Below are 10084 nucleotides of genomic sequence, written 5' to 3'. Positions count from 1 at the left end.
TTAAGGTTCAACAGTGAATACAGGCTATTGATATTCTGCAGGACTGTAAATGTTTTAGTGGTTAAGATGCCTTCAGATAAAAAACACTCCCCTGATCACCTACATCACTGTGGTGCAGAAAAAGCAGCAGGCTTCAGGTCTAACTTTAAGGGCATTTTTCATCTGTGTTAGTCTAAATTCCCGGAGGACGTCCATCCAATACACAGCTCATGTCTATTGGATACTTTAGTTTGCTTTGTCCGTGTAAAACGGCCCATGATCAGTACTAGTGTCATCCTGTTAGAGGATGTGCAGCTGTTCCAGAGTTCTCAAGAATGCTACACTGCAACTTTTCATTTTCATAATGGAGGAAGCAGATTCCTCAAAGGTGCCATAACTGTGAGAGCTGAGAAAATAACTGCATCAACACGGAACTGTTGATTTTTATCATTAGCCTACACTAAAATAATGCTTTATCAGCCTTCTACACTCTCATGTTGTAAAGTCACACTGTCAAATGACATGAAAAGCATTTTCAAAATAAAACATAAATTGCTGAAAAACTGCAAAGAAAGATGGTCTGGAGACACAGGATTATTAAGAATTAATAAACAGTTTCTTTGGAATAACGGACACTAAACTGAGTTAAGTGTGTGGTTGTTTTGTAGGAGCCTTGTAGTATTTCCATGCGATTTAATCGAGGTAACGGGTGGATGGAGACACAGTCATATGAAATGTCATATAGCCTACAGTCACTGTTTATCCAGAGCAAAGTCAGAAATTATTGCGCAGACTTTTAAGAATAACGCTTTAGATGTGAAATACGAAAGTCGAGACAGTCAGTATCTTGTTGTCTCAGGAAATTAAAGATGTTGTTCCGACATAACAAGATAATTTTCCCATTATCACAAGATAACTGCACAAAAAAAGGTTACAGCAACCTTGGCCATTCTTGGCTTCAGTAGTTATTTATGAGCTTTGTCAGATACATTTTATCATCACTAATCATTATTCAGTGTGTACAATCAAATCAAAACTTCAAGCCAATGATATTCACTTCTTACTATGTCTCCATAGTAAAAAGAACTAGTAGAAAACCTACTAATACACCTGCTCTCTAGAAGTTGCAGGTATTACAAATAGCTGTGGCTTTAGTACTTACAGCTGAATTTGATAATCCTGTTTCTAGTGTTTTTATATGTTGCACATGGTATTAATGGTACAAAATCTAGTAGCAGATAGTGGTAAACAGGAAGGAACTTACTGTGTAAAGTTGGAGTGATCTTCTGGTCGTGCTGCTTCCTCACTACTTCCAAAAGAAATGACTTGAGTACAGTGTTAAATAGAATGGTCCAAATTAAACAACAAATACAAAGTCTCAGACTTTGGCATAGAAACAAAAACAATCTGAATCCAACGTTCCCTCTTTCTTAAGCAACAATGGTCTGATCATGCAGAATGGGTCCTGCTCAGAGTAAGCAACTGATTTAATGTCTTATTTGTTACGTTAACTTAAAACAGAAGGTAACATGAGCCTCAAACCCTCCTCCTTTTTTAACCAACAATGTTCAGCTCCAGAATAGGGGCGGCTGCAGCTCAGTTGGTAAAGGCAGTCGTCCACGGACCACAGGGTGAGTGGTTCAATCCCCTGGCTATATGTCAAAGTGTCTCTGGGCAAGACACTGAACCCCTAACAGCCCATTTCCCTTCCCAGCTGTGCAGTGCCGGTCCAATCCCAGTAAAAATTGGGGAGGGTTGGGTCAGGAAGGGCATCCGGCGTAAAAACTGTGCCAAATCAACACGTGGACAATGATCCGCTGTAGCGACCCTGAACTCACGGGATAAGCCGTGAAAAAAAAAAAGTTCAGCTCCAGCATTAATATTGTTTTTATAAAATAAACCTGTAGTCATTGACAAATTTACATGATTTATATTTTCAGCATTAAAATTTTTTTTCAAGCCCAACTTTTGTCTGTTTGTCAGTTGTAGAAAGGTGGTTTAATGGTTTGTTCATGGGGACCTGGAAAAACACAGAACACATGTTCTGCAGGCACCATCTCAGCCCAGTAAGGATGATCTCAGCGTTTTAAGAGTTCAGTTTCAAGATTATTTTACCAAATCTGGAATTTGATAAAACATAACTGGGGGGATGTCAGTGACTGTTGATATGGCAACCTTCTCAGCCAACAGTTGTTTCATCTACATGTTATAGATCAACATAATTATTCATTTTAAGTCCCCACTTGTTCTGCTTTTGTTCTTTACCAACTCATGAAGGCAACACCTGGTTCTTCAGCTGTTGGATTCATCATCATCATCATCATTGTGCCTGCTTTGTGGTGCTGTGCAGGTGGTGTACAGATGGAATTTAGCTCTTTTTCAGCAGAAACAAGTGACTGCTGTTGCTGAAAACAGAATATCAATGGTTGGAGTGAACCAAAACAGTAGAGCTTTGGGTTGAGCACTTAAACAATGAGCTTCAACTCACTATAAACCTCTGTAAAGGCAAGTGAATCATCAGTCAGGTGACAGTTTACTGTACATCCAGCACTTTGAGTGGCTGTGAGAAACAGTAATAGTCAAGCAAATTATAATCACACATCAGTTCTGAGACAGACCTAAACATTCCCGTGCATTTTTCGCTAAGGAGCCAAACAACAAATAAATACTTTTATTTGTTGTTTGGCTCCTTATACATTCCTCTATATTTTATTGTGGCATTTTGTTTGTATATATCTCTGCCGCAGTAATAATAGCAACATACTGAAAGTGTAATTTTTAGTAAACTTGAGTATAGCATAACTAATTATTTTTATTATATGTTTACAATTCAAATCAAATATGTCAGATAAGGATATGACTAATGATGCTACTGGTTAATTCACAGATATTAACACAAAGTGAGAATTCATAAGGAGGACTCTTACTGTCCCTTTATCCACTTATGTTCAGGACAGTAAAATAATCATTATCTCAATATCAAACATCTGACATTTGAAAAACAGTCAGTCAAGAACTTTCTATAACTGACAAATGATATAAGCAATCAGAGAGCATTCTTCTGTCACTCGCCAGGCTCCATTTTCTGACAGCATGGTGCAGCCAAAATCCTGAATGGATTTGTCCGGTTGTGCTTCTGCCCAGTTGGTAAAAGTCAGAGGTTGATTTTTCATATCAGCCTTAAAATTGCTCACTGCTTTTTCATTGTTGACATTGATCCAGGCCATTTTGACAGCTTCATCAAACATTTGAGTCAGTGCTCTGTTCTCATCGTTGTTCTGTGGCAAAGCCAGCTCTAAGCCTCGTTGGGAACAGAACTCATAAGCCCTTGAGAACGTGCCTCTTTCCTTGTCGGACACAAAGTATTTTTCACCAATTCTCTTGACAAAGTCATAACTTATAGCTGAAAAAAAAGAAAAGCGCATGCAGCTAATCAGGAATCCATCCGTAAATTATTATTTTTTCATTATCATTATAGTACTTTGAATGAAATTCCAAACTGTGAGTTACTGAAATGTTCAGTCTGAAATGTACTTATTTGTAATATGTATGTTGTTGGAAATCCTATGCCAAACTGTGTAATACTGCTACCTTAATGTCACATAATGTGTATTTTCTCACTTTACAGTCTCATGCAGGAAGATGCTTACCATGATTTAATTTAGCAATGGTCCCCTTTAAGGTTTCAAGGTCCTGGCTAATAGAAGCAAAGGGCTCTGGATGAAACAGAGCAATGTCAATAAGCACAGTTGCAATAAATCTAAACATTCATAATTATCAGCTTCCTCTTTTCTCATAATCACATGCACCGACAATGTAGGGAAACAGTCTGTCCATAGATGAACTGTGTAATCTTGCTCCACTTGATTTGTTATTTTTTTGTTGTCGCATAACTACAGCGTCTCTTGAGGAACATGCCTCTTTAAGATTTAAGATTCAAGATTCAAAGTGTTTATTGTCATATTCACAGACAGAAAACATGTTTCCCTGCACAATTAAATTCTTACTTTGCCGTCCACACTAAATGTCAGTAAAGTAAAATGAAAATAGAAAGAAAAAATAGAAATTAAATAAAATACAAATTTAAAAAATAAGAGCAATAAAATTGAGGTAGTGCAGTAAAAAAATGAATGTGCAAATGCAAAATGTGATTCAATGTAAACAGTTGTGTCCATGTAAACAGTTATGTCCACGGTTGCAAACTCCTGTCAGCTGTTTAGTAGTCTGATGGCAGAGGGGAAGAAAGAGTTCTTCAGTCTTGAGGTTCTGCATTTCACACTTCACATACTTTAAGTCTGAATCACTAGGTGTTTTTAATGTAGTTATTAAAGATGCCATAAAAATCTACATTTGGCCTCATGTATTGAGGTGTCTTGTAACATCCCCAGTCCCCCTATTTGTTTACCAATGTAATCAGACCCCTGACACACATGGCATTAGTGAGGAAACTGGTCCTTACGTCATTGTCTTGCAATAAAAAGAGTCTGCACTTGGAAACACGTGGACAAGCAAGCAGCTTGTCCTCTACAAGCTTTAACAGTAAGGACTAAGCGATTGGTTTTGCAAACATCTGCCCAATTTATTTCCCATCTCTGTTGAAGTAAAGCACACAGCTGCTCCTACAGGCCTTTTCTTGGGATCCGACATGACGGTATGAAATGTAACTGGATCCGCTAACAACTGATGGGTGGGCTTCCTGAAATACTCATCCCTTTGTGATAATAGGGAAACTGGGAGACTGTAAGCTAAGTCGAGCCAACCCCTGTAGTGTACATTCTTCATTTAGTTTCTTTTTTAAATAGAGTAGATTTATTTAACCTTAAAAAAGACTAAGATTTAACTTTTCTTTAACTTTTTTTTTTTTTTAATTTTTTGGCCTATGTGGACTTTCCTGCTCATGTTGTTTTTTAAAATACTAAATTGCCAGATTTTTTTTTAAAAAAGGAATACAATACAAATATTTAACAGTTTATTGATTTCTTGGTATTAAACTTTAAACTATGAATTGTATCTTCAATATATCCTATTGCAAACCCCACAAATATCAAATTGTATAAAGAGAGTGATATCGTCCCATCTCTAACAGTTATTCTTAAAAGTTTTTTTTCTCACAGATTGTTGTGCCATAGTATTTTGCTCTGTTCAAGAGAGGAACTTGAGGGACACTTATTGCGTTAAAAAACTAAACATTGTCATTAGGAGACACACACATTGAACAGTGCTCTACTGGACAATATTCTATATATTATGTTATGACAGTTTACCTTTACAAAAAAATCATACTGTGTAGAAAATAACAACCAGTCTATCACCCATCACTAAATGGCAGATAACAATTGTTCAACTGCTGAATATTATTCTGTGAAGTATGTTTATACGTTTAAAATTAGTCACCTCTTCCACACATAATAACTGGCCCAGGTCGTCCACGAGGTCCAGCAGGTCCATCCATGCCCCGTTTTCCTTCATTCCCAGTTTCCCCTGAGGAGCCGTTAACAAGAAATTTAAGTAGACTTAAAAAGTCAAATCCACAATACATGTTGTGATAAAGTGTGGATGAATTTAATTCAGAGACAGTTTTATTAGGTTGAACTCAGGATCTAAACCTTGTAAATGCCTACTTTTTAAAACGTAAATAGCGTATTTAACAGCATCAGATGCAGAAAGGTTCCTTCTGCATTTGTCTTTGCATATTACAAACACAGACAGCACAGTGGTGGAGTCGATGCCACTGCTTCCTCTACCTAAGTCAGAGGTAAAGGAAATTCTTATGCTTCTGCATGTTCACAAATTTCCAGTAATGAAAGGCTGAATGATGCAGAGATTAACAGGGTGATGCCAAAGTGCCTCATAGTAGTCTGAATAAGTCGGTCTTTTTTCTTTCTATTCAGTTTTTGCTGTTGATCTGTTTAGTTAAAACCTGTGCACCAGACTTCTAAAATTAGCCTGAGGAGAAGGGGAAATCAGATTGCTGCATTCTGCGTGTGCCTCAGATTTCCAGTAACCTGGTTTCATAAGTGGATGTACACCAGCAGTCAGAAAGAACCACTTTGTGACCAAACAGCCCAAATATCAGATCAGTTTTTTCAAGACAAGGATCTACTTGTTTGCAGAGCTGCATCAATTTCTTTATAACAAGGGAAACAGAATGTTGGATCTTAATTAAATTTCGTGAATTTATTTTGTAATGTTTAATTAATTATCAGGCCTATTCATTTTAGTTTAAGAGTGTTTGTATATCTGTGTGTCAGACATACAAATGATGCCACTCCAGTGGCTCCTACCTACAACCACAGGAGATCAGAAAAGAAGCTTAGTTAATGTTTTTATATTTAATTATAATAACAGAAAGTAGTTCATACCAATAGAAAATTGAACATTATTCATACTATAAATTTTGAATAATAAACATTATTCAAAATAACTCTAAACACCCCCAACTCTGATAGTCCTAACTGAAAGTCTAACAACATCCAACTCCTGATGGAGAGAGACCACTACCACTACCGAATAGAATTGCGAATACCGAATTCTTGTGCAGGCAGACAGCCACCAAGTTATAGCCTGTGAAACCCTTTTTGGCTACAGTAATGTCAGACGCATGTATATATTTTTTTAAACTAAATATTTTAAATAAAAAAGTCAATGACACTCACCTTTCTGCCCCCGTGGCCCTGGTGGCCCTGGTGGTCCTATCGACCCTTGATGCCCCGGTGGTCTAGAACCTCCTGTGTCATCTGGAAGCTGACTGTAGCCATTAGGAGCAATCATGCAGAAGGTGCACAACAGGAGACGTAGCCTCATCCTCTAATTTGAGAATTGAAATCCCTATCAAATATAGTTTCTCTTTAAAGTTTGAAAAATCTTTCTGAAAAAGTGTTTGTAAATAATAACATATTTAGTACCTTCAAAAAGGAGACTAAATCAGTGGTTAAAGGCCCCTTACAGTCATACATTTAAACGTTTACAATAATAAACATATATTAAAAAAACAAAAGTCAACTTAATTCTTTAAGAATTTTTAAACACAATGTTTTCATTTCACATTGAAAAACTGTAAGCTGTAAACATCTAAATATTGTTAGATGTTTATGTCTTCTTAATGTCTAATATTTTCTATATAACTACTCAAAACAACATTCCTTCTACTTCACCATGATGACCGTTATCAATGTGTGTGTGCAGAAAGTCCGTGATTTTTAAACTGGAATTAACTTTTCGAAGTCTGAAATCATGCTCATTTCTGTCCAAGTATTTTTACTAGTTCAGTAGTATTACGTTATTTAGCAGAGGTAAAGTGTCAATTATTGAACAAAAAAGGGAGAAACTTACAGTTTAAACCGGAGCTATGCTGCTTCGCTTCTTCCAAAACAAATGGTCAAATGTGTGAGCGATCCACTCCAGAGGAAATGAAAACCAGCTGGAAAATCTCTGTTTACATTGTATGATACAGAATATAGAACCACGGCTTCCCTTTGGTTTGACACGAAAGAATGACTACAGATTTAGTTTATAATGCAATCAGTTTATTTCCTGATCCATGTCAGGATCAGGAAATAATGCAGCGTCTAAAATAAATATTTTAGACGTTGCATGACATTGAGGTATGATCTCTTTCAGGGAAGTTGTATTTAGAGTAGGTTTAGAGAGAAATAAATGTTGGCAAAGAAGTTTCAGTTTTGTTTTAACCTTTATTCAAGTTGAAAATGTCCAAGGAATGGTACTTTAATCATGGTAAAAGACATTTAAAATCAGCTGCACCTCTACCAGCTTTAGTTTTTTCTACACAGATCTTTGTCTTTAATGAATAAGTGTCGTTACAATTTATTTGCTATAATTTCAGCTTTGAAGTTTGTGAGCAAACTTGCACATTGTTGTATAAACTGAGTTCATGTAAAGCCTTGTATTGTGAGGCGAAGGATATCAGACCTTCTTATATCTGACAAATGACGTAAACATTCATCGAGCATTCTTGTCACTCACCAGACTCCCTTTTCTGACAGCACGGTGCAGCCTGCATCCTGGATGGATTTGTCTGGCTGCCCATCTGCCCATTTGGTGAACTTCTTTTTTTTTTTCATATCGGTCTCAGAATTTCCCTCTGCTCTTTTACTTGGCGTTGATCCAGCCCATTTTTTTTTAATTGTCCCCAAACAATTAAATCAGTATGCTGTTCTCATCCTCGTTCTGTGAGGCTCCAAGCCTCGTTGGGATCAGAATTATCATCTTTCTGACAGTTGCAACTGAAAAACGGAGAAATTATAGCAAAGAAAAGTGCAAAAGTACACTGTAACAAAAAACTGTAAATTTTACAGTATAATACTGGCAGCAGGGTTGCCAGCACATTACTGTAATTTTTACAGTAAATTTCCTGTAATTAAATTACTGTTCTTTACTGTAATCTGATAATACATAAAGATACTGTATTTAAGAATTCTACAGTAAACTACCTGGGCTTACTTTCCAGTATAGTACTGTAAAATTAACAGTAAACGACCCAATTTTGTGCATTTGAATAAACCAAGTAAATTATTGTATTTAGAGTAATTTAGACAATTTACTTAATACCTACTACTTAACACAATCATTACTTAATGTTTAACACTAAACTGGATAGGATTTATGATATGTCGTGTATAAGTATGGTATTACTATTAAAATAATTAGCTTTTTCTTAATGAAAGAAAAAAGTCAACATTTTATTTAAAATAAGCAAACTTTCATAAAACAACTTTCAAATAAAAGTGTACAAACAGATTTTCTACAAGGACTTAAGGTGATCTAAATTTTTTTAAATTTTTTTTTAAACTTTACAAACTTACCAACATGGTCCTGAAACTGCAGTCCAGTCTGAGAGCACTGACACAGTGCCACCACAACAGATTAAAAATAAACAATGAATATGTGCTTAAAATGTAGCTTTAAGAGTTTAGCTGAAAATATAGGATAAGCTGTACTGTGGTGTTGATACTGTTCAAATACTCACTGACCTGAATCTATCTACATAAAATTTCCAAAGGATTTTTGTTTCTCTCAAAACCAACAACTGAGAACTTCTGACAAGAGAGCAGCTCCAATAGAAGAATCGAAAGGCATCACATGATACTGTTACAGGTGGTCTGTGTAGTAGCTAAAACAAAAAGAAATAACAAAACCCAATGTTAATACTCAAGCTAAAAATTCCTTAAAAAATTATATTTGGAGAGGAAGGCATACGGAGACCAAAACCAAAACAGAGCTCAGAGAGAGACAGAAAAAGTTGATAATTCCTTAATCTACAGTATATTGGTGTTTTTCTGTTTCTGTGTTTCTCTGAGCTCTTTTTAAACCGTTTCAGGAAGGAGACAGAGATAGGAGCTCAGACTGAATAATAATAATAATAAAAATAAATAAAAACAGAGACCAAGAGAGGGTCACAAACAGATGAAAAGACAAACAACCCAACAAAACCCAACAAAATTAATTAATTAATTAGTTAATTTTTGTGTGCTGCTCACATTTTAAGTGTTCCATTGGTAGTCCATGAAGAATTGAAACATGTGGGTTCACCATACTCTGTTTCTTCCGCACAAGTTGCCCTCTGCTCTTGGATGTCACTTTTCCCTTTGATGTTTTTGCTCCACTCTCTGGGTTTATGCATCTAACAAACTATTAGAAAATAGAGTATTTAATAGAAGTACAATATCATCATCATCATCAGACAATAACGTCACTGTTATTTTTGGAGGGCGATATAAATTACTTGTAATATTTTTTGGGCCACCATTTAAACATCTTAATAGATAAAGTCCAGGTAGGTACTCAAGAGTAAATAATGTATGGATGAGAGTTAAACACTTACCTTTGAATGAACTCCAGTGTACACACTGCCTCCACCTGGTATTCGAGATTAAAAATGTCGTGGACTGCAAAAAGAGTGGCAAGACCAGACAGAAAGGTGGTCTAGGTGCTCTCACACACGACCTCACCTTCAATGCTCACCATCCAGTGACCACTACTCAAGGTGTTACCTAAAAAAGAAAAGTAATAAATCTGAAACACTGATTTTTACCCAACAAGCAAATCAGAAATTAATCTAAAAATGAAGTTAAATCGTATGCCCATT

At 36.0% G+C, this 10084-nt stretch overlaps 2 protein-coding genes across 3 annotated transcripts in view; both read right to left on the bottom strand.

Annotated features, from left to right (window-relative positions):
- The window catches only part of LOC137125937 (mannose-binding protein C-like), a 10360-nt gene extending 8529 nt beyond the window's left edge, over window positions 1-1831 (bottom strand). The window contains exon 1 of the mRNA XM_067502197.1: window positions 1244-1831. The gene's annotated coding sequence lies outside the window, so the exon portion shown is untranslated. The remainder of the gene's footprint in view (window positions 1-1243) is intronic.
- Window positions 1832-2668: 837 nt separating this feature from the next.
- LOC137125933 (pulmonary surfactant-associated protein D-like) lies at window positions 2669-7507 on the bottom strand. Of its 2 annotated transcripts, none has more exons than XM_067502190.1 (5): window positions 7312-7507; window positions 6636-6807; window positions 5374-5460; window positions 3630-3695; window positions 2669-3382 (listed from the first exon to the last, which is right to left on the bottom strand). In XM_067502190.1, the coding sequence occupies exons 2-5, from the start codon at window positions 6781-6783 to the stop codon at window positions 3000-3002; spliced, it is 684 nt and encodes a 227-aa protein (XP_067358291.1). In that variant the 5' UTR covers window positions 6784-6807; window positions 7312-7507; the 3' UTR covers window positions 2669-2999. The 2 variants fall into 2 exon arrangements, with proteins under 2 accessions (XP_067358291.1, XP_067358293.1); XM_067502192.1 differs by having other exon boundaries at window positions 6636-6786; window positions 7312-7506.
- Window positions 7508-10084: the final 2577 nt, after the last annotated feature.

Source organism: Channa argus, chromosome 4 (assembly GCF_033026475.1).
Source record: "Channa argus isolate prfri chromosome 4, Channa argus male v1.0, whole genome shotgun sequence".
Classification (NCBI taxonomy): domain Eukaryota; kingdom Metazoa; phylum Chordata; class Actinopteri; order Anabantiformes; family Channidae; genus Channa; species Channa argus.
This window is presented reverse-complemented; position numbering and strand designations above follow the sequence as displayed.

Bases quoted from the DNA above. Each gene is read 5' to 3' on its own strand.
- LOC137125933 (XM_067502190.1), bottom strand. From the start codon at position 6,783: ATGAGGCTACGTCTCCTGTTGTGCACCTTCTGCATGATTGCTCCTAAT. The intron at 5,461-6,635 runs GTGAGTGTCATT...ACGGCTCCTCAG, and splicing joins AGGGCCACGGGGGCAGAAAG to GGGAAACTGGGAATGAAGGA. The intron at 3,696-5,373 runs GTGACTAATTTT...TGTTTCATCCAG, and splicing joins AGTTATTATGTGTGGAAGAG to AGCCCTTTGCTTCTATTAGC.